General features: G+C 41.1%; 1 protein-coding gene across 1 annotated transcript in view; it reads left to right on the top strand.

The window, feature by feature from the left end:
• Positions 1 to 27521, top strand: part of cep112 (centrosomal protein 112) — a gene marked incomplete at both ends in the record, with an annotated part of 113711 nt that overhangs the window by 59517 nt on the left and 26673 nt on the right. Inside the window, 3 exons of the mRNA XM_083896694.1 lie at positions 8518 to 8748; positions 20383 to 20445; positions 27170 to 27319. Of these exons, the coding sequence (XP_083752820.1) occupies positions 8518 to 8748; positions 20383 to 20445; positions 27170 to 27319 (444 nt within the window). The remainder of the gene's footprint in view (positions 1 to 8517; positions 8749 to 20382; positions 20446 to 27169; positions 27320 to 27521) is intronic.

Raw genomic sequence — 27521 nt, 5'->3', positions numbered from 1 at the left:
CTGCAGCCTGGGCTAGCTTGGAGCTCTGTGGGAAACCATTTTGCCTAATCAGCCTCCAACTGGGGGATGCATTAGGCTCATCAAGCTTTTGATTTAAATTGACATTATGTTCATCATTAGCTTTGGATAGCGATTCAGACGGACACGCGCATTCACCGCAAATGTGTGCACAGATGGTTGTGCCTCACGCTAAATGAATCGCAACAGAAATCAAACTTAACGTAAAGTATTTTACATTTTTATTTTGTAATTACTCTGCACAGCTAAGTTTTAGGGTGTTAAGAGATAACCACAAATAAAAAATAAGGCATCTGCTGCAATATTTGAACTTCTTTCCCCTCCTTTATATTAACAACTGTGGTACTGTTTGGATGTTCGCACTAATGGCCACTTCTTATTTGCATTGTTTTTAACCTCTTTTAAACCACCATACTACTAAAAATTTCTTAAAGCTTAATAACAAAAAACATGAGTAGGAAGTGCTGCTTCTTTTACTTTACATCCCTCTACCATTTTTTTGAATTTTTTGGGAAATATCTCTGGCCCCATTGATGGCACCAGCTAGTATGTTATTTGCTTTTCTGCAGATGCTGTCACAATGAGACACACAATTTTTTTTAGCTGAAAACATGCTGTCCAAGTCATGTCAAAGTGATGTGTGTTTGTGACAAATCTCGTGATCTCTGGATGTGAAAGGAAACAAACCTTCGAGGCCCTCATCTCACATTCTCAACTCCTGTTTACTTGTGCAGCATTTTAAGTAGCGATCACACGGCTGACTAATGTCAGATATTAAAGTGACAGAAATCAGATTCTCATTCAAGCCTTGGAAAACGATGGTGGGGTTTGTGAAACTGCAGGGGTTTTTGGCTTCCTGTGTGAGCACTGCTCCATGGATGTGCTGTTAAAATGACAAGAAGCTGACATCCCAGCAGCAGTAGCAATGTATTAAAGATGAGATATTTTTTTTATATATATATTGAGCAGATCCACTTACTGTTAAACACTCATGCATTACCAAGGTTGTTTACCCCTTGCGAACTCTTGATCTGTCACACCGATACTACAGCGCACAGCTAATGTTGCCCTTCACTGGTGAAAATATAAACTGATTTGTGATCATCCACACAGAATACTTTGCTTTCCAGCACATGCTGCAGCTTCTTTCCTTCATTGTTTCCTGTGCTCCTGGCTGTCCTTGGATTTTTTCCAGCCCCATTAAACAACATAATCTCACCAGACAACGATATTATCATCAAGTGACATGTCGGTAATGTGCAACCCAAATGTTTCCTGTGAAGATTGAACCCAGACCTCATTATTTCTGCCTCTCTCTCTCCTTTGCACACTGCTCTGGGTTCTTGGAATCAGTGGAAGGACAGTTTGGCTAAAAGAACAGCAAATGTCAGTCACACACTCTCAGGATGAGTAATACCCGCTCATCCCCTTGATGTGGCGGGACAGAAATAAATAGCATTCCTGACTCTTGCCTTGTGTTTGAGGAGGAGAGTCATTGAGTCGTAGCAGCGGCTGGAGGGAAGATTATGTACACAGGGACACATTGTCCTGATCCCACTCAAGTTTGTTATCCAAGAAGCTCTGACTTGACTTCACTGTGTAGGCGCAACACATCGTAAAGGCTGTGTAACCCAACTGTCATGTACGCGGCGCTTGTCTCAGCGCGATTAAATTCATATGTTTTAATTATCTTCCCTTTACTGATAGAGACGTTACGTGTTATGAAATTCCCGTTGAACTAAATTAAGCAGCTGATTTTAAGACCTTGCGTGCCGTTCCCTTTAAGGGAATAAAGTGTTTTTTAATCCGTTTATAAAAACCGTGAAAGGAAGCCGAGGATGATGAAATAAATGTTGCTGATGAAACGTGTTTGCCTGTAGCGAGTGCCATGTTGTTCTGTTAGCTGATCAATGCCCACCAGAGGATGTAGGAGCTTCGTGTACTGTTCTGGATTTAGGAAACCAAAACCACCTTACCTTCTATCGCACTCAAATTCTAGTGTAGTGGCGTTCATTGTTTTGCCTCCTTCCAAAAATGTGTCCTCCTGTGTGCACAGTACATACGCCAGAGAACAGTTCAAACTGTAATATATTAAAGGAAAACAATATTTTACTACGACAATTTTAGGGTGCTTGAACATTTAACAATTCTCCACAAAATGAATCCCCTCGAACATAATCGTTCTCCACTGTGTGTCTGTGAGGTTTTTCAGAGGTTTCAACATTTAGTTTAAATGTGAAGCCTTTGATGCAAACAAACAACAGAATGTGTTCGTTTGAGTCCAATCTCGAAACTATTATGGGTGTGATTCTCCAGAATTATTGTCTTTTTTGTCCTTTTTATATAAGAACACACACACACACACACACACACACACACACACACACACACACACACACACACACACACACACACACACACACACACACACACACACACCATCTGGATTTCAAACAACCTGGGACAGCATGTGATTCTTGTGAGGTCTTTTTGTTGTCCGGCCTGTGATGGACTAAGTAATGATGCTGTCAGTGTCTTCTTTTTTTTTTTTTTTTTTTTTTTTCAAAGATTCTCAGTCCTGAGTTTGTGATTAAGATGAGTTCATCAAGAGGGTTATGACAGAATAAAGTCAAAGCTAAGAGGATTTGTGATGAAGAGAAGAGAACAAGGCACACAGCCAGTGCAGTGTGGACACTGATTGTCTCAGTGCTTGTGTGTGTGTGTTGTCATTTACCAAATGATTGGTCCCTCAGGTCTTTCATTGTCTAGTCAGTCTTGTCTTATTACTCGGGGATCTCTTGCAGTGGCGTGTCATTGTAAAGCCTTTACATCATCATCTCATATACATCTGAGAACTTGTCTTCGAACTCAGCTGATTATTATTTTTTGCTTGATGTTGAGCCACGTTGGCGAGTGTGTACTAAGAGTGTGTAAAAGCATACTTGTCTTTAAATGAAGCCATTTTGCATGTGCATACATCACATCATGGCTTTCAGCCAAGTGGATGTTTATCTGGTTGACAACAATAAAACTGAATTGAGACCAATTATTTGTGTTTATGGTCGAAAACTGTCAGGTTATTTGATTGGGTAGTGGGTGTCTGCTTAGTTTAGTTGACAGGAACCATGTACATAATCGGGTCTATGAGATAGCTAAATAGCTCATTTGCATCTTATTCCGCCTTCTCAAAATACCTACATGTATACAAACTCTACAGCTTAAACCGCTATTGCTAAGTTTTGCTTGCGTGTCAGGGAAACTGTCTATTCACGAGAATGACGGTTGTGGTAATGGGAGGTGTAGAAAGTTTTAGTAAGACTTAGCTTTGATTTACACTACCGTTCAAAAGTTTGGGGTCACCTATACAAATAGTCCAAGTTTTCCATTAAAAGTCGCACTTTTATTCGTCAAAAGAGTTGCAAAATGAATAGAAAATAAAGTCAAGACATTGACAAGTTTATTCAAAATAATAATTTTGCCCTTCAAACTTTGCTTTTGTCAAAGAACCAGCTGTGCTAACATAATTGCACAAGGGTTTTCAAGGGTTTTCTAATCATCCAATAGCCTTCTAACGCGATTAGCAAACACAATGTACCATTAGAACACTGGAGAGATGGTTGCTGGAAATGGGCCTCTATACACCTATGTACATATTCCATTAAAAAAACAGACGTTTGTGGCTAGAATAGTCGTTTACCACATTAACAATGTATAGGGTGTATTTATGATTCATTTAATGTTATATTCATTGAAAAAAAAAGTGCCTTTCCTTCAAAAAATAAGGACATTTCTAACTGACCCAAAACCTTTGAACGGTAATGTAGCTGAACAAACTAATGTCACTCATTAAAGACTGAAAGCAGATGCTATCAGTTGGCCTATGTTAGCCCTATGCTAACATGTAGAATCTCATTTGTCGTCCTTTATGGAAGAGCACAGGTGTGACTTACGGGATATAATTATGGCTCTGTTCCATTTATGTGTGTCTGTGAGCCGGTACACACACGAGCTGGATAATAGATTTATTAAGAATGTTAGAATAAATTACACCTGTGTTTACCAAGTCAACATCCACTGTGGGAATCTCTTTTTGCATTGTCAACTTTATTTGATATTACAACACAAAATGATTATTACTGTCCCGTGTGAATACGTAAGTTTTTTTATTGCATTCATTTTTATCACGCATCTACTTTCTGATCAATCAAGCTAATCGGAGACGAGAAGTTACCCCGAAGCCGGGACTCTTTTGATGTCACTTATGTAAATATGCTGTCAAAACAAAATCTCATTGAGGTCCGTGAATTATGATGGCTTGTATTTAACAGACGAGTCAAAAGGAGTGGTATGTGACGTCATCAGATAGAGTTTGTACATCGCGCTCTTCAGTCCAAAAAGCACCTTGGACGTATGGAGGAAAAGTTGTCATACATCAACATTTTCGCTGACGAAACATGCATCATCCTTTAGCCCGAGTCCCCCGGTCTTTTTTCCTCTTTTCTATCTTTCTGCCAGTCTTTTGTCTTCTTCTCTGACATACTGTGACCCAGTATATTTCCTTTGACACTCTCCTATTGTCATTGAGACCTGCTGCTGCTGCTGCTGCTGCACAAAGCCTCACATCAGCATGGTAAAATGTAGCCTGCACTCACTTACATCCAAAAGAAAGATGCCCCCCCCCCCGTTGCACGCCAGTGCCTCTGTTCTGGAAGGTTATACTCTCATTTATTAAAAGCTTTTTTCGGAAGAGAGATCGTCCGCATTCGTTAAAGAGAATTATACATTAAAGACTCTGTGGTCTCAGATCTGATAGCTGCCTGCCCTTGAAGTCAGTGGCAGAGAGGAAAGACTGGAAATGTTGTGGAGACATGCGAGCGGTATACGCAGCGATAGAGGACTGCACTTTGTGTTTGTTTACTTATGTGCTGCATGCCGTCATATGTACAGTATATGACAGCAAGACAATGTGTGGATGCCTGTGAATTCGTGCACACAGCTGGATCTGTCTGTGTGCCAGTGTAGGAGGAAGTATACAGTAACCCAGAGCCACAGCAGCTGCCTGTTTTTGTGACATTCCTTTTGAAGTCGCTTTAATTCTCCCCAGTGCCCGCTAAAAAAGACTTTAGACACTTTCTGTCTTATTGCCTTAGCGCGCCTCTGTCCTTGGATGCCCAGGCGTTTGAGCAGAGGGAGGGGTTGGTGGGCAGGAGGCGAACCACAGTAAGAAAGAACGTCAAACGAGGAGAGGAATGAGGATGTGCAATCGCTGCAGCATACATGCAATGGTTGAGAGGAGTGAAACACAGTAACTATAATGTGGCTCTTATGTCTACACTTGTTTTTTCTCATTAGAATAATCATGTCATAGTAGCATATATATTAGCATTGGTGTGATACTGTTCAAGGTTACTGGATCAGATTTTGCCCAAGAAAAAGATGTATTGATACGATATGAATTATGAACCCTAAATATAACAAATGCTTCAATAAGTGTGTGTGTGTGTGTGTGTGTGTGTGTGTGTGTGTGTGTGTGTGTGTGTGTGTGTGTGTGTGTGTGTGTGTGTGTGTGTGTGTGTGTGTGTTCTTGTACTTGCGGCATACTGAGGACCAGCGGGGGTTTTTAACCAACAAAGTGAGGTCATTTTTACGGAGTGAGGACATTTTGGTCGGTCCTCACTTTGTTTTCATTGAAATCACTTCCTTGCTATAACATGCTATACTCATGTTATAGCAACATGTCAAAAAAATATATACATAGTATAAAGTATGACTTTTTTTGTCAAATTTTGGACCAAACATTTTGCGTCAATTTTTTTTTCAAATTTTGCACCAAACCTTTTGGGTCCAATTTTTTTTTCAAATTTTGGACCAAACATTTTGGGTCCAATTTTTTTTTTCAAATTTTGGACCAAACATTTTGGGTCCAATTTTCTTTTTAAATTTTGGACCAAAAATGTTGCATAATTTTTTTGTCAAATTTTTTTTCACATTTTGGACCAAACATTTTGGGTCCAATTTTTTTTTTCTTCAAATTTTGGACCAAAAATGTTGCATCAATTTTTTTTTCAAATTTTGGACCAAACATTTTGGGTCCAATTTTTTTTTTCAAATTTTGGACCAAAAATTTTGCGTCACATTTTTTTCAAATTTTGGACCAAAAATTTTGGGTCAAATTTTTTTTCACATTTTGGATGACAGTATAGTATGACGTTTTTGTCAAATTTTGGGTCAATTTTTTTTTTTAATTTTGGACCAAACATTTTGGGTCAAATTTTAGTCGATGTCATTCATGAAGTAGATAGTTGTAATTGTGTTGATTTATAAAGTGGAAATGCTGGTCCTCACTTTGTCAGCTCTTTTACCCGGTCCTCAGTATGCAGCAAGTACAAGAATGTGTGTGTGTGTGTGTGTGTGTGTGTGTGTGTGTGTGTGTGTGTGTGTGTGTGAGGTAGGGCTGCCTTTCATTTAATTCATTTAAATTAAACCAAATCAGCAGCATCAGCGTTCCTTAACTGTGTCATGTTGCTCGGCATTCTATGTCCTTTTGTGGGCATAAAATATTTGTCACACTCGTGCTTTTTTTTTTTTTTTTTGACATTTCCATTAAGAAACCCTTTCAGTTTTGTATCTCTCTCCTCATTTGTCTTTGCAAACATCACGGCAGTTCTGTCAAACTCTAGAGACATGTTTATACTCTTCTTAATAAGACTAAAATGAAACTAAGTCACTAGCTCCGATAGCTGTTATCATCAGGCAAGCAAGTTAACACCATTTTTTGCAGAGAATTACGCTGTTAGACCTGGCAATAATGTCAGGCAAATCGTCTCTTTACCGGCTGTATTCTTAAAAAGTGAGGATGGTGGAGAGATGTCGTGCACCCAGGATGATGAAACAGACAGGGGCAGACTAATTGGAGACTTTATTGCTGGATCACCAAAGATCCTGTGGATCACTGCAATAAAACACACTCAAAATGACCGTAAAAGATGGAGTGATGGGAACCCACAGACAATCGATGTGCTGATGTAAAAGAATGTGTATTTAAAGCTGTACTGTGAATCTGCATGCCAACTTTAGAGTTGTTGCAGACTCCAACTTAAATATCTTTAAGTAAAGTTTATTTTTAGTGCTTTCGCTTTTGTTCTCTGGAGTAGAGTGAGGGGAAGTTTATCAGAAAGTTGAAGATGTAATGCTGCAGGCCTTGAATATTGGTATTGTAAGATATATTCAGTCTGTTGGGTTCTGTGATTTCCTTTTGATTTTTTTTTTTTGTTTATTTTGCTTGATTTCTGTGGATTTAAAGACCATTCATCTTTCTGGAGCTTGTCCAGCCGACATAGTGCTGTGAGCAAACTGAGTCACATGATGTCCAGAGCTCTATAAGTGCTTCTAAAATCAAGGATCCTTTGATTTCTATGAATCTATGAAGTGTACAGTTGATGCATTTTGTGGTAGCCATCATTTATGGTAACTTGTGATAAATAAAAACAATATAATAAACTGGTGGACCCAGAGAACATTTGAATTGTGGTAGCGACCTTTTTTTTTTTTTTTTTTATCCCTGCAAAACATTGACATGCAAAGGATTGTGGGCATGTCCACTGCATTGCACGGTGGAACAGTGGTTAGCGTGTGGGTTTTCTCTGGGTACTCGGGTTTCCTTCTAACATTAAAACACGTGTTAGAGTAATGCTCCTGTCAGTGCCCCTGACCAAGGCACTGACGTTCAGTCTGGTTGGTCCTGCTCAGTGGCTTCCAACTGCTCCTAGTTCCCCCACGCTGGAATTGTGATTGTATACATTGTAATGCAGTTTGAATAACACTTTGTGCGGATTGGATTGGATGGAGACATAAACTGCAATGATGCTGTTGTTTCTGTGCTAGTTTGTCTTTGTTTTGATATTGGAAAGAGTTTTCTGTAATTGCTGTGTGAGCCTAAGCTTACCCCTCACTGTCTTGAGGTGTAACTTCATTACACGTGTGGTGTTTCAATGGACACAGGAGTATAGTACTTCTCAGCACTCTTGTTCTGTTTTGTTGACTTTCGCTGGCAGCACTATTAAAGGGCTCTTTTCAAGGCAGGGCAAGAGGTCAAGATAGGGGGTCAGACCATCGCAGCAGCCTGCTCACATCTACACAGAAGAAATAAACCAGGTATCATATGAAATGAAAGGTAATATCTGTATATCTCCAGAAAGAAGAACGATTCAAAACTACATTTAGGTGGTTTTAGGTACTTTAAAATCTATCTTCATATGAATTTGAAAACTTAAAAGTATAATAAACCATTAAAATATGATGGTGATGTCATCGTTTTCTGTTGGTTTGCCACTTATTTCACAATTTCTCAGCCTGTGATTCAGTTATACCAGTGACAACATTTATGGCCTATGAACAGGAAGTCATTATAACTTGACTAAGAGTTTCTACTTTTCAAAGCCATGAGATAACTGCTGGGCTTTAGTTACATCTCTGTCTTTGCCTTTTTTTTCCCACCAGACTATACTCGATCTCGAAGCTCAGTTGTCAAGTCTGCGCGATGAACTCAAGAGGACCCAGTCCCATCATCAGAAACAGCTTGCGGAGCAGGCGGCGCTTCGGGAAGAGGAAAAGCAAAGGGCGTTCCTGGACAAGGAGGTGACCCTGGACCGCCTCCGGTCTGACATGGAGCGCATGCGCAGTGACCTTGAGAGAAGCAACCAGCAGGCGAAGGATGCTGCCCAGGAAAAGGTGGGTGAAGGGCAGGCAATAGATGACAGCACTCTGTCTGGCAGGTTGTCCTCTAACTGGAGTTGGAAATTGTCTCCGCTACTGTAGTCATGACGTAACACTAGCAGTGAAGGCCAGAGATGGCAGGTATCAGTTTATGGAGGAAAAAAGGTTAATTCAATCATAACATACATTATCTCAAGGCACTGTACATGGACCAACAATTCACACAATGAGGAAACACTAGGCATCAGTGGAGAGAAAAAAAATCACTTTTAACAGAAGAAGAAATCTCTGACAGAACCAGACTCAAAGATGTGCGGCCATCTGCCTCGGCCGGTTGGGGTGAAAGGAAAAATGGGGGACAGAAAGGGGGAGAGAAAGGACAAGAGGGCAATGAGGTAGAGACAAGTTTGAGGGATTTTGTGACAGTTTTCATGTTTTCACTTGCTGCTAACTTGAATGAACCAGCAGCAGCATCTGCAGTCTTAGGGTTATACTGTTTTTGCACTACTTTATCTAACCAAACGTATACATCTAGATATTTAGGGCTGTGCACTTGTGATGAGTAATCTTGATGAGTCTGTTGGTTGACTCTTCTTCATTAATGGGATGTTTGAGATGTTCCATTATCTTGCTTTGCTTTTTGCAAACCAGGAAGAACTTCTTCTTCAATTAGAACTTCTTGTTTTGTTTTCTTCATTGCTTTTGTCTTGCTTTCTTTCTTGGTCATACTTGCTCCCTCGCCAGAAACTGGTCCCACATTTTGGAAATCACCCATAATCTTGTGCCGGTCTTGCAGGAAGCAGACCTAGGATGGTGTTGATCAGAACCTAATCCCTCAGCAGGGCCCATCAAAGAGAGCATTTTTCATTAGACACCATCTCACTCCACCTGCGCAGCATTAGCCCCGGAATGCAGGGACCTCCAATGCACCCAGGCAGCCATTTTAGCTCCACATGGTTCACAGAACCATGGGTACTGAGGGGAGATAGATCCAAGGAACAGAGAGTACTTAATTTCAAGTAAAGACACTCATCATAATTCCTATGTTCTCTCTTTTTGGATGTGAAGGCTAAAGTTGTTGTTAAAGTTTTGTCACTCTGTAAATGATATCCCTGCTTGCTTTTTGTACATGGTGAAAAAATAATTGATAGTTCTTTGGGGAGTTTCGAGTTGATTCAAAGCTGTGGGGATGAATATTGAACTCAGACCGATAACGCTATCGGTAATGTGCAAGTTTGACTTTTTCATAAAATAGATAAATGATTTCTCTGTCCTCTCTGTCAGCTGAAAATGAAAGCTTAAAGAAAAAACTCACCAAAGGTTGAATATCTCACTTTCCCCCCCTTTTTACCCTCTTTCAAATCTATCTCTACCAAGTTTTACTTCGGAGGGGGCAGGAAAACTTGCACTCACTTTTTTTCCCTCCATGTGTGATTGAAGTCAGCCAGGCCTCAGATCCATATTGACTTGTTCACCCTGTTTTGTAAGCTGGAAATTTCACTCATTCTTTTGATGCAGACAAAAATGCTGTCCTCTGCAGTCCACTGTGCTCTTGGAAGCAGAGCTTGGGCAGGCCAGCTTTTTCTTTTTTTTTCTCGACACATCTCCCAGATCCTGGAAAAAAGTCCAGAGAAATCCATTAAATCCATGAATGGATTCTCATCAAAGACACGTGTGTTTAAGGAAAAGATAGAGAGGGATACAGAGGATGGGGGGTTGTTTTAGGAGAAGACACTCGGAGCTGTTGGAATAAAAGAATGAGAAACAGAATATCGGTGGAAACACACTACCGTTCAAAAGTTTGGGGTCACCTATACAGTACAATTTTTGCGTTTTCCATTAAAACTCACACTTTTATCAATCAAAAGAGTTGCAAATGAATAGAAGCCATTGACAAGATTAGAAATAATGATTTTTATTCAAAATAATCATTTTGCTTTCGTCAAAGAACCAGCAAATCTGTTTTCAGCTGTTCAGCTAATGGTACATTGTGCAAACACAATGTACCATTAGAACACTGTAAATGGGCCTCTATACACCTATGTACATAATCCATTAAAAACCAGACGTTTGCAGCTAGAATAGTCGTTTACCAGAATGAATGCGCACAATTAATCCCAAAACCTCCCAATCTCTGCACACTATTGAGGTGCCTGGGAAGCTGCCTCTGTGCCTGATAAAGATGCCTCATCTCTGGGCCACAGTTTAGCACGAATCCTGCCTCTCAACCGCACCACACCTCCTTATCTAGCTTTCTTATTCTCCTCCACACCCCCACCGTCCATCTGTCTTCCCTCTTCGTCCTTCCCCTCTGCCTTCAAGTTGTGGCAAAGCCCAGAACCTTAGGGCTTTTTTTTTTTATAAAGAGTCTGCCTCACCAGAAATCTAGGCTTTGAGGAAGTGTGGGAACACTGTTTCTTAACACACGTATAGGCCTACATATGCACACAACACACACACTTCTGTATGCTCACTGGCATATTAAACAGAGGACATGGAAATGTACGTTTGCGTAGTAGAGAAAAGGTCTTTGTGTTTGACCTTTTCACCTCACAGCGCTTGTCATTGCTCGAGATTGTGCGGCACAAAAGATCAGGGGAGTCTGAATAACGTCTGAAAACTTAAAACCATATTTACTCTTCGTCTAGAGAGCGCCGCTCTTTGAACTGCTGGAGGAGATTAGATCAGCAAATTTTGTCTGATATGTTTGTGTGGACTGGTGTGTTTGTGTACGAGTGTGTGTGTCTGAGAGAGAGTGCATACTTCCATGTACTTGGTATGTTTGCTTAATGCAAGTAGCTGGTGGTGATGTCACAGTGACTGTGCATGGAATGCATATATTTAAAAAAGTGACCCATACTCATGATACCTTGGGGAACCACCATAAGAACCACCATTAGACCTTAGACAGTGAGGACATTTCCGGAAAGTGATATTTCTGAACTATGCTACCCTCTGACACCTTTAAGGGTTTCAGTGAGACTCCTAGTTAGAGTAAGGGTCAATGAGTGTCCTCACTAAGATAGGATATGTGCGTTTGTGTGTGCATGTCTATGCATGTGCCTACTTTCACTTCAGATCAAAGGGCCAGGACATTTCATCAAACACTAACCGAGTGTGACAAAACCACCTGGAGGCAAACATCAGCCAATGAGAAACCAGCTATTTGGCTCCTTAGACATGAAAGCTTGACGATGCTCACTCTTTCTCTCTCTTTCACTCTCACACACACACACACACACATGTGCCGAGGCAGAGCACAGGTTTGAAGGCCTCTGTCTTGTAGGTCGTCTTTCCTTTTCTTCTTTTTGCTTCAAGGAACTGGTATGCACTTTTAAAAACTTGAGAGGTTTTCCTCTTAAGGTTCGGGTGGCTCAGCTTAAGTCGGTGTATGAAATTATGTCCTCTAGCTGCAGTTGGAACTTGTCTCCACGAGTCATGATGTGACACTGAAGCAGTGAAGGCCTTTCATATGACAGAGACCTCCAAATGTGCAGTTGATGCTAATGGTATTTGGCATTGCAAGCTGCAAACAGTTTCTTAAGGAATTAAAGGGGACATATTATGCAAAATCAACTTTTTTAGTCGTTTTAATACTTATATTTGGGACTCTGGAGGCCCTATGCGTAGGCAAAGTGTGAAAAAAGATGTCTTTGTGATGTTTTTGTGGTCCGCCTCGCACTTCTGCACGTAATCTGACATCAGACTAATAAATTACGTGAAGTGTTCTATTCTTGTCTCCACAGTGCAGCACAGAGTTCTACACAAACTTCCAGCCTCAGAGGATTTGCGTGTCCAGTGGATACATGTTATATATGACGGCAATGTGCCGGTAAGAGTCGGCAAATGATGGCTTTTCCAAATGCTAACTGCTGTTAGCTGCCGGAGCCTCAGTGACCCTGACGTAGTTTCCTGTGTCTCATTTGCATTTAAAGAAAAGCCGAGCGTTCTGAACAGGGCTGTTTTGGCAGGGTGATTGAACTACTGTGGTGCTTCATCCTTATGGTATTTTGACCATGTCACAGACCCGTTCATTAGGACACCAGGGAATGAGGTTAACTTGTAGAAATAGGGTATAATATGAGTCCTTTAAAAAGATTGGTAACGGCTTCAAGACTTATATTTTTATGAAGTTACATTGACTAATTCCCTGCCAATACTAAAAGTGTTTGTGTAAAAATAACTTGTTCAACAGGCAATTCTGACCTATGCACAGTTCACATTTTGAAACACAATATTCTCCTTTTTGTCTTGTTTCCATTTAGTGGATATGCAGTTCATTCGCGGTGTCGTGTCTCTCGCGATTGTTTCTCAGCAAACTCTTCCTCCCCGACACACGTTTGATTTTATCTGTGAGAAACGAGAATCTGTTTTTCTTTTCTTTTTAAAACCGCCGTCACGAGTTGCTCAGAAAAAGAAAAAAAAAAAAACTTGTTTGTTTTCAGTGATACAGCTGCAGAGGAAGACTGCAGCTGCTATTTGGTACATCAGCTTACAGACTTCAAAACCTCATTTAAGTTGTTTGGCACAAGAAAATCATCTGTATATAACTTTTTGTTTGTTGTGCTGTGCACAGAGCTGACTAGGCAGTCTTTTTTCATGTGGTTGAAGATGGGTCTACTTTCACACTATTTTCCCATGTGTGGACACGTGTCTACGACCATGCTTTAAATGTGGTTTGACTGACTGGCTCTTGTTGCATTCACATCCATATTTTGGGTTGTGCACTTGTGATGGGACCACCCAAGGCATAATTTAGTGCAAAACATGCACAGCAGATTTTCAAAATTCACACAACATACAGTCACGTGAAGAGATTTGAAGAGAAGATCAACACTGTATAAGATTAATTTAAAGGACTTATAGTGTACCCTATTTCTACAAGTTAACCTAGTTCCCTGGTGTCCTAATGAACATGTCTGTGACATGCTTTGGTCAAAATACTTTAAGTATGAAGCCCCACAGCAATTCAATCACCCTGCCAAAACAGCCCTGTTCAGAACACTTGGTTTTGAGTGCCTGTCTCTTTAAATGCAAATAAGACACAGAAAAGTGGAAAAGCCATCATTTGCCGACTTCAGCAGGCATATATAAAATGTATCCACTGGACACGTAAATCCTCTGAGGCTGGAAGTTTGTGTAGAACTCTGTGCTGCACTGTGCAGCCAAGAATAAAACCCTCCACGGACTTCTGCTTTTCCGGATACTATTGCCCTCAATTCCAGGAATTTATCAGTCTGACTGAGTCATCTTTTTTCACTCTTAGCCTACTCATAGGCCATCCAGAGTCCCAAATTAATTATATCTTAATATAAATTAAAAAGTTGATTTTGCATAATATGCCCCCTTTTACTCTTGCAACAACAAGGGCAAGTTCTGTTCTCCCAGCAAAGCTACAGATAAATACAAGTATTAGAATGATAGAGCCAAGAAGGTTTAATTGAACTAATAACATCCATATCAGTCTATACACACGACCCATTTCTACTTTCAGACAGTGAGTGTACTGTTCTGTCGCTCAGCCAGAAGATGGTGGTGCGAGATTGTTGTCGTCGTTGTTGTCATAGTCACGTCGTGTTCTTCTCTCTGTCGCTGCTGACTTATTAGGTTGGTCCTCTGCCATTAGGCAATACACCAAATCACATTATTGAGTCAGTCATGGATTAGACGAGGAGGAAGGAAACACAGGCTGAGGGGATGATCAAAGAGGTACTCGCATTCACCTCACTGACACACTTACTGTGAGACAATTAGATTGGGGAGGCAGAGTGAAGAATCTGATTTAAGGGGAGGAAGAGGTAAAGTTGAGGGTGTTCGGTGCAGGGTGTTCACCAGCGTGCTTTATTTAAAGAGTTAATGTTAACATCACAGTAGATGCACAAGCACACATTAAAGGATTTTAATGTGCGCCTAGAGATTGTGCTGTTTTGTGTGTGAGTACGCATGCCCAGAACTTATGTGAGATCCACATTTCCTCATTGTGCCATCAGGCCCGGCGGCATAGTGAGGGAGAGAGAAGGGGAAAAAAGAGCAAGAGAGAGAGAGTCACCCAGAACGTGAAAGAGTCACAGTAAAGGAACTGCTGTCCCAAAAAAACATCACACAGCTCCCTTGCTCACTTTTTGAAGTCATCCAAGAGGAGGGAGGGAAGTGACACACTTTCTCAATCGCATTAAAACATGGCATCAGGCTGCTGCCATCTTGTTGCACGCTACAGATCACACTTTGGTTTTGAAGTGGAGTTTTAAGTGGGACACCATGGTATTGAGCGCTGTGTTTTTTGGGTTGAAGTTCTTGATCTGAACATCAGGCAGACTTACTGATCAAACAAATTATGGAGGCTTTAATAGATGCAAAAGGAGGTCTGCCAGGATAGTTTTCTTTTTTTTTTGTCACGGGTCAACCGTAGTTCAGCGTCGAAAGAGGATAAAACGAATTAAAATCGTATCATCACACGTTTTCTGTGGTTTTAATTTGTCCACCTGTTTATGTTAAAGGAATCTGTGATTCTATAAGCACCGCCATCCGTTAATGCTTAAAGCCTGTAACATTTATGTAGACCTCATGATGTGTTAAGTCCACTCAAATTGATGGTAATGGGTGTAATTGGTTTTCTAATACCAAGGACTGGCTGGTTGAGTGTGTAATCACTGAACATTTTTATGGTGTGTGTGAGTGTTCCTGTGTTTCTGATGTATGTTTATCTGCGTATGCCTGTCTGTGTGTGCCCACGATGCATTATTTCTGTACTGTGTGATGCAGCGCTGACACTGAGCAGCAGGATGAAGAGAATCACTACTGACAGGCAGTGATGGCAAACTGTGAAATGGAAATAAAGCCTCTTGTCATTACAGCACCAACCTTCTCTCTCGCACACACACGCACACACAGGCGAGCACAGCAAGACGGCAATGATTACAGACAAACTAGCAAATAACATCTCCCAGTGCTCCCTCCCTGGCTAGATTGAACTCAAATTGTTATGAGAGACATGCGTGGTGAACAGAGAATCATTTTTGAATGCTTACAAATACTGCTGCCACTAAAACTGAAGACTTTGGTGAAGCGAAGGGGAAAATAATAATAATTAATAAAAGAAATGAATCACACAAATGAGCTCCATGAAAAATAATAAGACAATTCTGTGTGATTTATTTCTTCACTGAAAACTGTCCCTGCACCATTTTCTAATAGTTTAGTCGCCTTTCTGTGTGTATGTATTACATCTGTAATAGTGCAGGGTGTCTGCAGGAGTCTTGAAAGTATTAAAAAGTCTTAATTTGTGATTTCATGAGGTATTACATTTTGTCCATAGAGTTTGACTTAAAAAAGTATGCATGCATGTATTTATTTTCCCCCCTCTGCTTGTTAAAAAGTCCTAAAAAGGTGTTAAAATTAACTTCCGGATTCCTGCATGTACCCTGTAGTAATACTACTATTCTAAATTGTAAATGTCCTCTGCAGAGTTCTCCTTTAGGACAGTTCCGAAAACCATCATAGCTCTTGAAAGATGAGTGGAGATATCTCAGAGATAATGCCTGATAATGCACGATCACACAAATTATACAGTGGCTCATTCCAATCAATGGGACCGCACAACTTGAGAGAATTTCACTGCCAAACGCCCTTTTCTGTCACAAACCGGACCTGTAGTCTGAAAACTCATAAGCTGTACCTCAGTCATTTCTGAGGAACTGGTTATGTTTGGGGCGAAGATTTGAATTGAAGTTAGGTTAAGGTTAGGATTAACCATTAACTGGTTATGTTTAAGGTAAGGGATAACGCTTTGTAAAGTCTCTCTCTGTGTGTGTGTGTGTGTGTGTGTGTGTGTGTGTGTGTGTGTGTGTGTGTGTGTGTGTGTGTGTGTGTGTGTGTGTGTGTGTGTGTGTGTGTGTTTGGCCTCATTCCTCCTGCAGATTATTAATTAAGTGGTGGTAAGCAGCGCATGCCTCGCCTTCAGATCCACTTCCACTCTCTTTTACACACACACACACACACATAGACGCACACACAAGCACCAACTCCATACACGTGCACAAACACATACGCACTCACTTCAAAGCAGCCGCACTCCACACCGCTAGGATTAAGAAGCGATTGAAGAGCCTGATACTGCCTCAAAGTGCCTTCAGCACAAAAATGCCTTCGGCAGGGTACAGGTAGTCTCTTTGAAAGTGCTTACACACACACACACACACACACATGGCTGAGCATTTAATTTATCTCTGATTTTGCTTTTGTATTTGTCACCATGTTGTTGGGCTGTTTTTCCCCATGCGTGTATACTCACTATATCTTCATCTATTATCCACCCAGTTTAATATGTGTTTAGATGGTTGGGCTGTATAATGTATGATGTTGTAAATAAGCTTCCTGCTAAATTCCCCTCCGAGTGAGTGTTGGTAAAAGGGAATAGGCTAGTAGTAATGCTCTTAATGTTTTTATGTAACATCTGAACATGTTTGCATGTCATTATGAACATAATGTTTGCACGAGCACACTCGCATGTGAATTACGGAAACCTCGTTATACCACAGTCATTTGCAGAGATGCATTGATTTCAGTTTTTCAAACACATTATTCAAAATGTGGATTACAGAGATGATAATAACAGCAAATCAAAGAAGTGTACTGCCTCCATTAGTACCATGTTGTTGTTTTTTCAAAATTTTTACTACAGGGTGTCCATGGGGTCTTAAAAAGTATTAAAAGTTGATACATAATGAAAAATATAATATTTGAATTGATTTTAAGTGGACACATGGACAACACTGCACTTGATGTTGAGACACTGACTGCTTGCCTAATTTTCTGAATTTTGTCAGTAACGAAGGTGGCAAATTCAATGCAGGCACTTGAAAATCAGTTCAGGGGCCAATGACAGGAGGGTTTGTTAGTCTGTCGACAGTGTCAAACAAGGCTTGTGCATTGTTATTGTTTTTGGCAATGATGTCAGAGAAGAAGGATTGCCTTGCATTTCTCAGTTTCAAGTTGTAAATTTGAAGTCTTTTCTTTATAAAGTAAGGTAACTTTTATTGTACCCGAGGTTAGATTTGGTTGCAGGTAAAACGATAGATGTCATAGTGAACCTGGAGATTTGTTTTCTGGCACTCTCTTTTTTTCAGTTTTTACCAATGTGCCGTTTCTCCATGAAGACCCCTTTTTTTTGCCATTTTCACCTTGGTGGGTGCAATGGCATCAATAATATGACTAAGTCCAGAGACATGGGACAATGTAAGTTAAAAATGTGTTGCTGATTACAGCTTGAAGTGGCGATAAGGTCTTAAAATATTGTTGAGAAGGTTTTGAAAAAGTCTTAATTAACTTCAGGATTCCTGCATATACCCTGTACTAATAAAACAATGAGTGCAGGTGTTGCTACAGAAACCACACACTTACTCTCCCTGTGTCACTACAGCTGTAGCCAACATGGAACACCTCTGCAGCAGGAAGGGGAGACAAGAAATGTGTCAGCTGTAAAGAAAGAAAAAAAAAAACACTGAAGGTCTCCATTTGCACTTCCCTTCCAAACATTTCTTTCTCTTGTCTCTTGTACACCCTTCTTTGTCTCCCCCCCTCTCTCATCAGCTGCTGTAGGGGCCCCTAGAGACGTGCAGTCCGCCACTCAAAAGAGTCCCAGTGCGGGGAAGACAGCCCAGTATCCTTGGTGATATCTGTGTATTTCTGTGGTGACAGGTGCGTCCGCTCAGAGCGGACGGCGGTGTTTGTCAGGAAGTGTTTGGATGGGGTGCAGAGTCCAAACGAAGCTCGGGTGTTGATGGTGATGAGGGTCGCATCCAGAGAAACCTTGTGTGTTAACGAGTCGTCCGTCTGTCGAGGGCTGTCAGGACAAGAGTGATATATGAATGTGTGTGTGTGTGTGTGCGTACATTGTATTTACTACTTCTTAAGGACATTTTTCTGTTGTAAATACTTTTTTGGACTGATGAGCACACATATTTTTGAAGAATTTCATGTTTTTAAGTTAATGGATGGGAGGTGGACTTCGAATGGTGCTCAACATTCTAGCAACTAGCTGTATGCTAAACCAGAAAGCACCTTAAACTAACAAGCTGAAGGGAGGCGTTTCACACACTTCATTCAGTAAATCAATTCGCTGCTAGTGCTTGCGTGGATACTGGGGAAAGGGCAATAGTGCAATAATTGAATGGCATATTTGAGCTATAACCCTAGTATGACTTAACTGTGCATGAATATGTCCCAGGTGTTTTTCAAGAGGACGTTCACATCCCCATCAAGTACAAAAACACTTCACACTTAATGATCCCAGTACACCATTCTGCCTCTCATTGAATCTCAAGCATCACAGCCAGCTGAAAGAAGTTAAAGGACTCATATTATACCCTATTTCTCCAAGTTAACCTAGTTCCCTGGTGTCCTAATGAACATGTCTGTGACATGCTTTGGTCAAAATACCATAAGGATGAAGCACCACAGCAGTTCAATCACCCTGCCAAAACAGCCCTGTTCAGAACGCTTGGTTTTGAGTGCCTGTCTCTTTAAATGCAAATAAGACACAGAAAAGTGGAAAAGCCATCATTTGCCGACTTCAGCAGGCATATATAAAATGTATCTGTCTGTACCTGTCTCTTTAAATGCAAATGAGACACAGGAAACTACGTAAGTATCACTGAGGCTCCGGCAGCTAACAGCAGTTAGCAGTCGGAAAAGCCATCATTTGCCAACTCTAGCCGGCACATTGCCGTCATATATAACATGTATCCACTCGACACGTAAATCCTCTGAGGCCGGAAGTTTGTGTAGAACCCTGTGCTGCACTGTGCAGCCAAGAATAGAATACTTCGCGGACTTCCGCTCTTCCGGATACTATTGCCCTCGCCTGCACTCTCGCGTTTTTTAGGGCCAAAGCTGAGTGCCTCGAGACAACAATTCCAGGGATTTATCAGTCTGACGTCAGATTGCTTGCGGAAGTCAACATCACGTGTTTTATCTCCTGTACTTAGACTGAGGCGGACCACAAAAACATGACTGAGCCATCTTTTTTCACACTTCGCCTATTCAAAGTCTCAAATATAAGTATTAAAATGATTAAAAAGTTGATTTTGCCTAATATGACCCCTTTAAGTCTTTTAGTGGAAACCTCTACTTCCCCAGAGTGAAAATGAAAACAACGATATGAGCAGTGCTCAATAACTTGCCTTACAACAAATGCCATGCTATTCTTTCTCGGTTGTGTTGTCTCCCAGCCTCTCCTGATCACCTCTCTTTTTTTCTCCCCGTCACTAATTGGCAGCAAAGTTTTAATTCCGCCCATCCCCCATCTTGTTAGGTGATGAATTGTTGGCAGGGAATCAAAGAGGAGTGGTGCCCACTGTGCACTGTGCCTTTCACTACCTGCTGGCACACATGAGCTTTGGCTCTGGCACTGTGCCATGGGGGCCCCAGGCCTGCGCCACAGGGACACACTGCCAAGAGACGGGGGTCAACATGAGAGTGTGTGTGTGTGCAAGCATGGGCAGACTGGGGAGGGCGATGTGTCTCTGTTCACTTCCGAACAGAAGATTCAGTTTCACAACTCTCTCTCGCTCTTTGTGTGTCTCTATCCGTCTGTCTGCATATCTCTCTCTTACATACTTCTCACGCTCTCTCTCTCCGTTCTTGTTGCAGAACAACAGCAGGTTGAAGCAGATTGAGAAGGAGTACGGTCAGAAGCTCACCAAGTCTGCCCAGGTAATCAGTTTTCTCCTCCTCCTTTTTGCCGTCTGTTATTTTGTATTCCTCCTTTTTCCTTCGAACAGTTGGAACTACACAAACACATAAACACACAGCTTTTCTTAGGACACCACATTGACTTCCATTCATTTGGACAGCCTAAACAATCTGTCATTATCGAAACTAAACTTAACCATTACCAATTAATGCCTAACCCTAACCACAAGTCAAATCTCAACCCTGAACTAAAACCTGGTCCACAGAAATTAGGTTCTGCCTCATTTGGACCAGATGGTTGTCTCCATGGGGACCACTGGTCCTGACAAGGTCAGTGTTGATGCCAGAAAAGTTCCTAAAGAGATAAATACAAGTATACACACAACAACCCTGTCCTTTATCCTGCAGCAGATATGTAGCACACAACTGGACGTGAATGTGTGCCACACACACACACACACACACACACACCATCTGGCTTGAGGTTTTTGCAAAGTTCACAGACACTAAGAACATCTAAAGCTCCACTGATTGACATTTCTTTTTCCTCTTCCTCTCTCTGTCCATTGATTGCCACTTTAAAAACCCAGTGAAGTCAGTGTTAGGAATGAACCAATATAATATGCAGTGTCAGTATCAGTATTATTTTTATTATTATTATTGGATTAGATATCTGAAAAATAAGAAAGAATATTCTGTATGATCTGTAAATTCTTCACTAAGCACAGACAACATAGTTTAAAGAAAAATGTCCGCAACCTCATATGACCAGGGCTACAGATATCTTCCATGCTTTAGTCACGTTATAAGTTATATTTTAGTAGTAAATGCTTTAGCACAAATGTCTTATGTTGTGTAAAAGAGGTAAAAGTCTGTACCCTACAGATTGTGATTGGTATCGAGCCATACCTATAGTCAGTACAGGTTTTCGTGCTTCACACTAAAGGGCGATTCATCCCTTTATTTGCCATAAAAGCTGCACTATCAGTGTTTATATATATATTGATTATGATTTAAATACCAGTGTGTAATGGGAGAGAGATCATCCATAATCTCAAAGTCTCCAATTCATCTATACATTTTACCCTCTCTGTTTGCTTACACATGTTTAAAGCTGGCCAAAAATCAATTGATACTCTTTGAAGATGGACACGTTGCCCAATCTGCTGTGCATTGGCCATCGCTTGCTGCAAACGCTCGGGAGATTCAACCTGATTTATGTTCCTGCAGTGAGTCCTCCCATCATTCACTCGTCAATATCGCCTGTGATTTATCACTGACGTTAGAACCCAATCGTTTGATGGAGAGCCATAATGGCAAGGTTTGTGCTTGGAAAAGGCTTGTGTATATATCGCAAGATAAAGATTTGTGTACATACTCAAAGGGAAGGTTTATAGAGCCTTTCTTTAACCTACTCCCTGTACTATAAATATTACTCTGCCATTAATAAAAACATGCTGGAGAAAAGGCCAGGATAGCTCAGATCCATCGCCCTCACAGTCCAAACCTCCTCTAATTATTTGATTGGAGCCACTGACTTTGCACAATTAGCGTCTGAAACACCTTGAAGCAGAAGTGTAAATCAGCCTCGAATGAAATCTTATCTCCATTTGCTCTTTTATATTTATCCTTTGTCTTTCTTTCAACTTGTATTCTCCTCTGCTCTCCTCTCCTTTATTCAGTCTTTTTCCTGGCCACTTTTTGGAAACGTCTCTAATCAGGGGCCATATGTTCATCATTACCCGCTTATACTCAGGCTGAGTCCATTTAAAACGATGATAATGCTTCAGTCCAACAAAAGAATATATGGTTTCCTAGGATAGAATAGACTCCAACAAAATGTCTTCAAAATTTAAGGCAGCTTTGCGCGTGGAAAAGATCCAAAACACTCTTGGTAGAGTTTACATTATAAGAGAAAACGGTTGTCTTTGAGCAGATTATAATATTGTAATCATTTGGCCGTAATTGCACCTCGTTACCCAGAGAGGGGATTTTGTTGTTTTTCTTTCTTTCTTCTCTTTAAACCCCCCCCCCCCCCTCCTTTTTCGGTTGGCTGGCAAAGGCACAGAGTTGAAAGCGGGGTTGACAAGCAGATGTTGTGAGAAAACAGTAGCTTATTAGGTTACACAATTCCTCAACTTCAAAAGACGTCTAATGCCGAGCGAAAGTTCAGTTATGTTTGCCCACTTTGGCAGTGCGGTGTACGCCACCACAGGCACAGCAACTTCTCCCTGTTTTTACACAGTAACTTCCCCCTGTCTTTGTTAAAGTCTACTGTTATATAGACGATCCTGGTGAAGGTGTCTCTCGTTTTTTTGTGCAAACATTTAAATGTGTGAGATTAATGCAGGCTATCTGTCGTGGGCGGAGGGGTTTCTGGTAGCTACCCCTTGGGGAAACTCAGTCAAATGTAAACAAGGGGCCTTTGAACCTCAGAGGGAAACCCAAGTTGTTAACCCCTCAGTGTCTGACAGGGGCATCACTCTTGAACTCAACTGCATGGCTAATAGCCCAATTAAAAACATACCATGTCATACATTATCCTAAGGGGACTGGAGATGCACCACGTAAGGGTATGTGTTTACATGCACGCGCACACACATTATCTCTTTGCTGCTGTCTCTCTTCCACTGCCTCTTATTTTCACACACACACACACATATACAGACTCTCCTAATTAGTGTTTCTCTCAATCCAATCCTGTGTGTTAAGTGTCGAGCTGCGAGTGGCCCTCCTGGGTGACCTGTGAACTGAGCAGGCCGGCTCTCGTTCCCCATTTAATGAACAGGCTACAGTGGGTGGTAGCAGCCAGCGCTAGTGGGAGATCATTACTTTATCCCTGACCGTCTACCGTGGGAGTAGGTAGGAGGTAAAAGGAATTTGCAATAGGAGGCCCCCGTGCATGAGAAGCACCGTGTTCTGGAGAAGGAAAAAAAAAAAAAAAAGGTTGAAGTTCACTCTATATGCAAATATGCCTCGTTTGTTTCAGCACAATTATGGGTGTTAAGTTTCACAAATAGTGTTCACATGTGACCTCCTCGGCATGTATTAATCAAATACAGGATTTGTTAGTGTATTTATGCCTTCTGATACATTCTTGGTCATTAAAAATGCTTGAAAACAGTACTGGGTCTCCATCACTGGTCAAACTTTATGGTAGGATCTATAATGAACAATGCTGGAGGAGCTAAATGTAAGTTCCAAAAGCAGTTTGCAGTTCTTCTTTGCGATTTGCATGGCCCTAAATTGACTTTTTGCTGATATCCGATATGTTGTTATATATATATGTATATTTATATACATATATATATATAAATGTATATTTATATACAATTTGATTTGTTTCTGATTGTTGGGCCCAAGATTCAATTCAAAATTGATTTTCGATTAAAAACGATTTCATTCATAATGGTTTCTGTTTCAATCAATAGGTGTGCAAAGGATGATCTACTCCAGTCTGCTTTGCAAGACAGAATGACAAATGGAGACATTGGAGACTTTAAAGCTGCTATAATCAGTTCTTGAATGAATACAGTTGTGTCGGTGAGGTTAATGAGTAATTAAGCTGCGCTTCTGGTCGTCAGCCACTTCAGCTTTTACCCACTGGCCATTACTTGCTCTCCATTATGTCAACAGGTTTTGCCATGTTTGTGAATTAGTGATTAAATTTACTGAGTATTCTGTCCCCTTAACATCTGCCGAGAAATTGTGCAACTGTTTTTGGACAAACATTAGCTACCGTTACAATACTAATCTCTGTGACGACTAAAAGTAGCTGTGTAACAATAACAATAAAATGATTATTCTCTCTCTTCTAACTCTCTGAGTAATAATTTCTCAAGCAGATGCAGCTGAAATCATAGCAAAGCATTTGTCTTTATCATAGATATTTTGTTGTTGCGGCTATTAAATCAGGACTTTGGGTCAATCCAATTCTTATCTTAACCCTCAAGCTCAACCCTTAATCTTAACTGGCCCTCAAAACCAAGCGTTGAGGGTTATTTTGTCACTTAGAAATGGGACACCCATTGCATTGCGTGTTTTCACATAAGAAAGATGGCGTCGAAAGCAGCGAAGCGAGTGCGATACAAATGAAGTATTTTCTTTGTTAATAGAGATATAAAAATTATGAAAACCATTATATTATCTTAGTTTAGGCCCATATTATGGATTACTGACGTCATTGTTGCGTAACATTTATTTTTATTTTACGATCTTTTGTCAATAGCCGGCCGGTGCGGACACGCGATCGTTTGCGATCGTTTACCCTGTGTGCGGTAACTGTCAGCTGAATATGTCCGTGGTTGTGGTATTTGTATGAGTATCATCTTATAACTAACTGACAACCTAATAAAATAATAAATAAATAATTGTGACGTAAATGTGTTCTTAATTTTTTTGGGAGTTGACAGACTGGACGCAGCTTTCGCGTTATTCTGCCCCCTGCAGTCTGAAGACGTATATGCATTTAAGGGGTGTCCCATTTATAAGTGACAAAATAACCCTCAACACTTGGTTTTGAGGGCCAGTTAAGATTAAGGGTTGAGCTTGAGGGTTAAGATAGGAATTGGAATTGGCCCTTGGAATTCACCCTTTAACTTAGAAACTGCCTGGAAAATAATTGGTTGATACTGGTGGTTAATGGTCCATGTGTCAGTCACTATTTCGTGTGTGTTTGCCTTTCTAATAACAGACAAGGAAGCTGCAGATGAGAGCTGGTTTAATGGGAATGCAGCTGTGTTAAGCTCCTGTACATTCGAGCACAGAGAGAATGAATGAAGCAAACTTAAAGAGGTGAAAGCCAGCTGCAAATAATGATTTAATGAAGATTCAAAGCAACGCTAAAAGCCTGTTGCGGTTTTCAACGTCATTCTCAATTGTGCACATTGACCAAACACAGTGCAGGGCAGGCGTATCTTAGGTTTTGACCTAGTCTTGTTTTTTAACCCCAGGTTCATGGAGAGGTAAGCCTAAACAGAGGCTGGGAAAACAGACACGTCTCACCAGACCAATTATAGACTTAAAAGACCTGGCTGGCTATCAGACAGAAATAAGGTGCTGTCTGTGTCTGTGTGTGTCTGTGTGTCTGTGTGTATGTGTACAGGAATAACAAGAAAGACAGCTGAGTTTTGAGTCGTTCAGAGCGCCACCGTGGTCGCCCCGTGGCTGAAGAGCAACAGATGCAGGGACATATTGAAAAATAATTATTACGCCCAGAAATGATGTTCCCATAATAATGTGCCATTTGTTTCTTTCATGTGGCTTTCTCGCTGACAACCCCCGCCCCCCTCCCCCCCCCCACACACACACACACACACACACACACACACCCTCCCTCTTTCCCCATGGTCAGCACGCATCACTCTCTAACTCCCTTACTACCACGCAACGTACAGATTCCAGCAGGGCTAGTCCTCCAGAGTTTGAAAACAGTAAACAATTATCTATCTAGCCCAAAGCTAGCAGCAGCAGCAGCACCACCCGTCCCCCCCACCCAACTCCACACCTCCTCTCTCTTTTTACTGTCTCTCATCTTTCCTCTGCCTTTTCCCTGACAGTAGCTTAAATAGAATGTTAATTTTGACTGGAGGATTTCAAAGCTGAGGCAGCTCCCTTTCATCTCGGTGTGCACCGCAAGTTCACCAACACAAAGTCACTCTGCTCTTCAAAAAGGAAGTTGTTTTTCCCTTCCTGTCTATTTTTTTCTTTTCTTTTTTTTTTTCCCGCCTCGCTGTTCTCTTTCTCTCAGCTTGCTGTATCTTCTGTCTCGTCACAAAAAAAGACACAAGATATGAGACTCGGTGTGTGTGTGTGTGTGTGTGTGTGTGTGAGGGGGGAGCTGAGTTTTAAGGAGGGTTATTACTGCCATCCAAATCCAGGACCGATTTCCCATGCTCCGTCTTGGTGGCCCACCCAGGTAGATTCAGACCCACCCTGGGAGGAACATTCACTCGATTTTATTTATTTTTTTATCTTGAGTAAATCTAACATTACAATACTTTATTGCACTCCTTTCAAACTAATCCATTTTTGACCTCACACTGAATGGGGGATCAAAGACTTCAGTGTGCATAGAGTCACCTCGCTGCCTTCTCTACCATCACTGGAGGCATTTTCATAGTTAACATTGTTAATTGCAGTGTCTAACAATAGCCCTCATGCGAAGCTTTTTAAGGACGTCTATAAATTGTACAGAAAATAACCTGGCTCACATTGGCTCACACACTATGCCACAAACTGCTGCACTGCATGAAATGATCTCCCTACGTGATGCGTTTTGACGTTTCATGTCTTCCAAAAATCACAGTGAAATGCCGCAAATGAAAACCGTTCAGTGAACTTGTTTTGTGCCTAAAGTACATTTAGGAGCAGGTTTTTCCTGTTGAAAATGAAAAAAACAACTGGTTTTAAACACAAGTTACCAGAAAACAAACGTGGAAGCGTGGAAGTATCTTTTTTTTTTTTTTTTACTGATGTTACAAATAAACATTTTGTGGATTGCCAAAAAAAGAAATCAATTGAGGTTTCAGTCCATTAGATGGTGCCAAGTGCTCATTCACACTAGAGCTGATGTGTGAGTGTATCGCAATTTCTGATTTCGCAAAATAAGACTCCGTATATCGCAATATCATGATACTATCATGTTCTGCTCTCGAGCGATTCCCACCCCTACAGAATTGTCCCTCTGAGAATTGTGCCGACTCATCTTCAAATTCAAACATGAGTTTTCTTCTCATCCACACAGCTAATTGCGGAGCTGCAGACGTCTGCGTGTGACTCAAAAGAGGAGGCCGTTCGTCTGCAGAAGGCAATGGAGCGGCAGCTGGAGGAGGCCAGTGCGCGGTGGGACAAGGAGAGGAAGACAATAACTCACCACGCCGATCAGGCACACAAGGTGAGTGTTAGACACTTAAGAGATCAGTCATTAAATCACACTTCACGCCAATGGAGGCTCCATATTATGGCATTATTGAGCAATAAATTCATAATAATCTTTCAGCATAATGTGAACAATTGACAGTTGAGTTTTTCCTCTGGGCCTTGGGAAAAATCTAGCCTGGGACAAGAGACTTTGACCAATTACAGGGCAACTCAAG

This window comes from Microchirus variegatus, assembly GCF_963457635.1.
Source record: "Microchirus variegatus genome assembly, chromosome: 10".
NCBI lineage: Eukaryota > Metazoa > Chordata > Actinopteri > Pleuronectiformes > Soleidae > Microchirus > Microchirus variegatus.
This window is presented reverse-complemented; position numbering and strand designations above follow the sequence as displayed.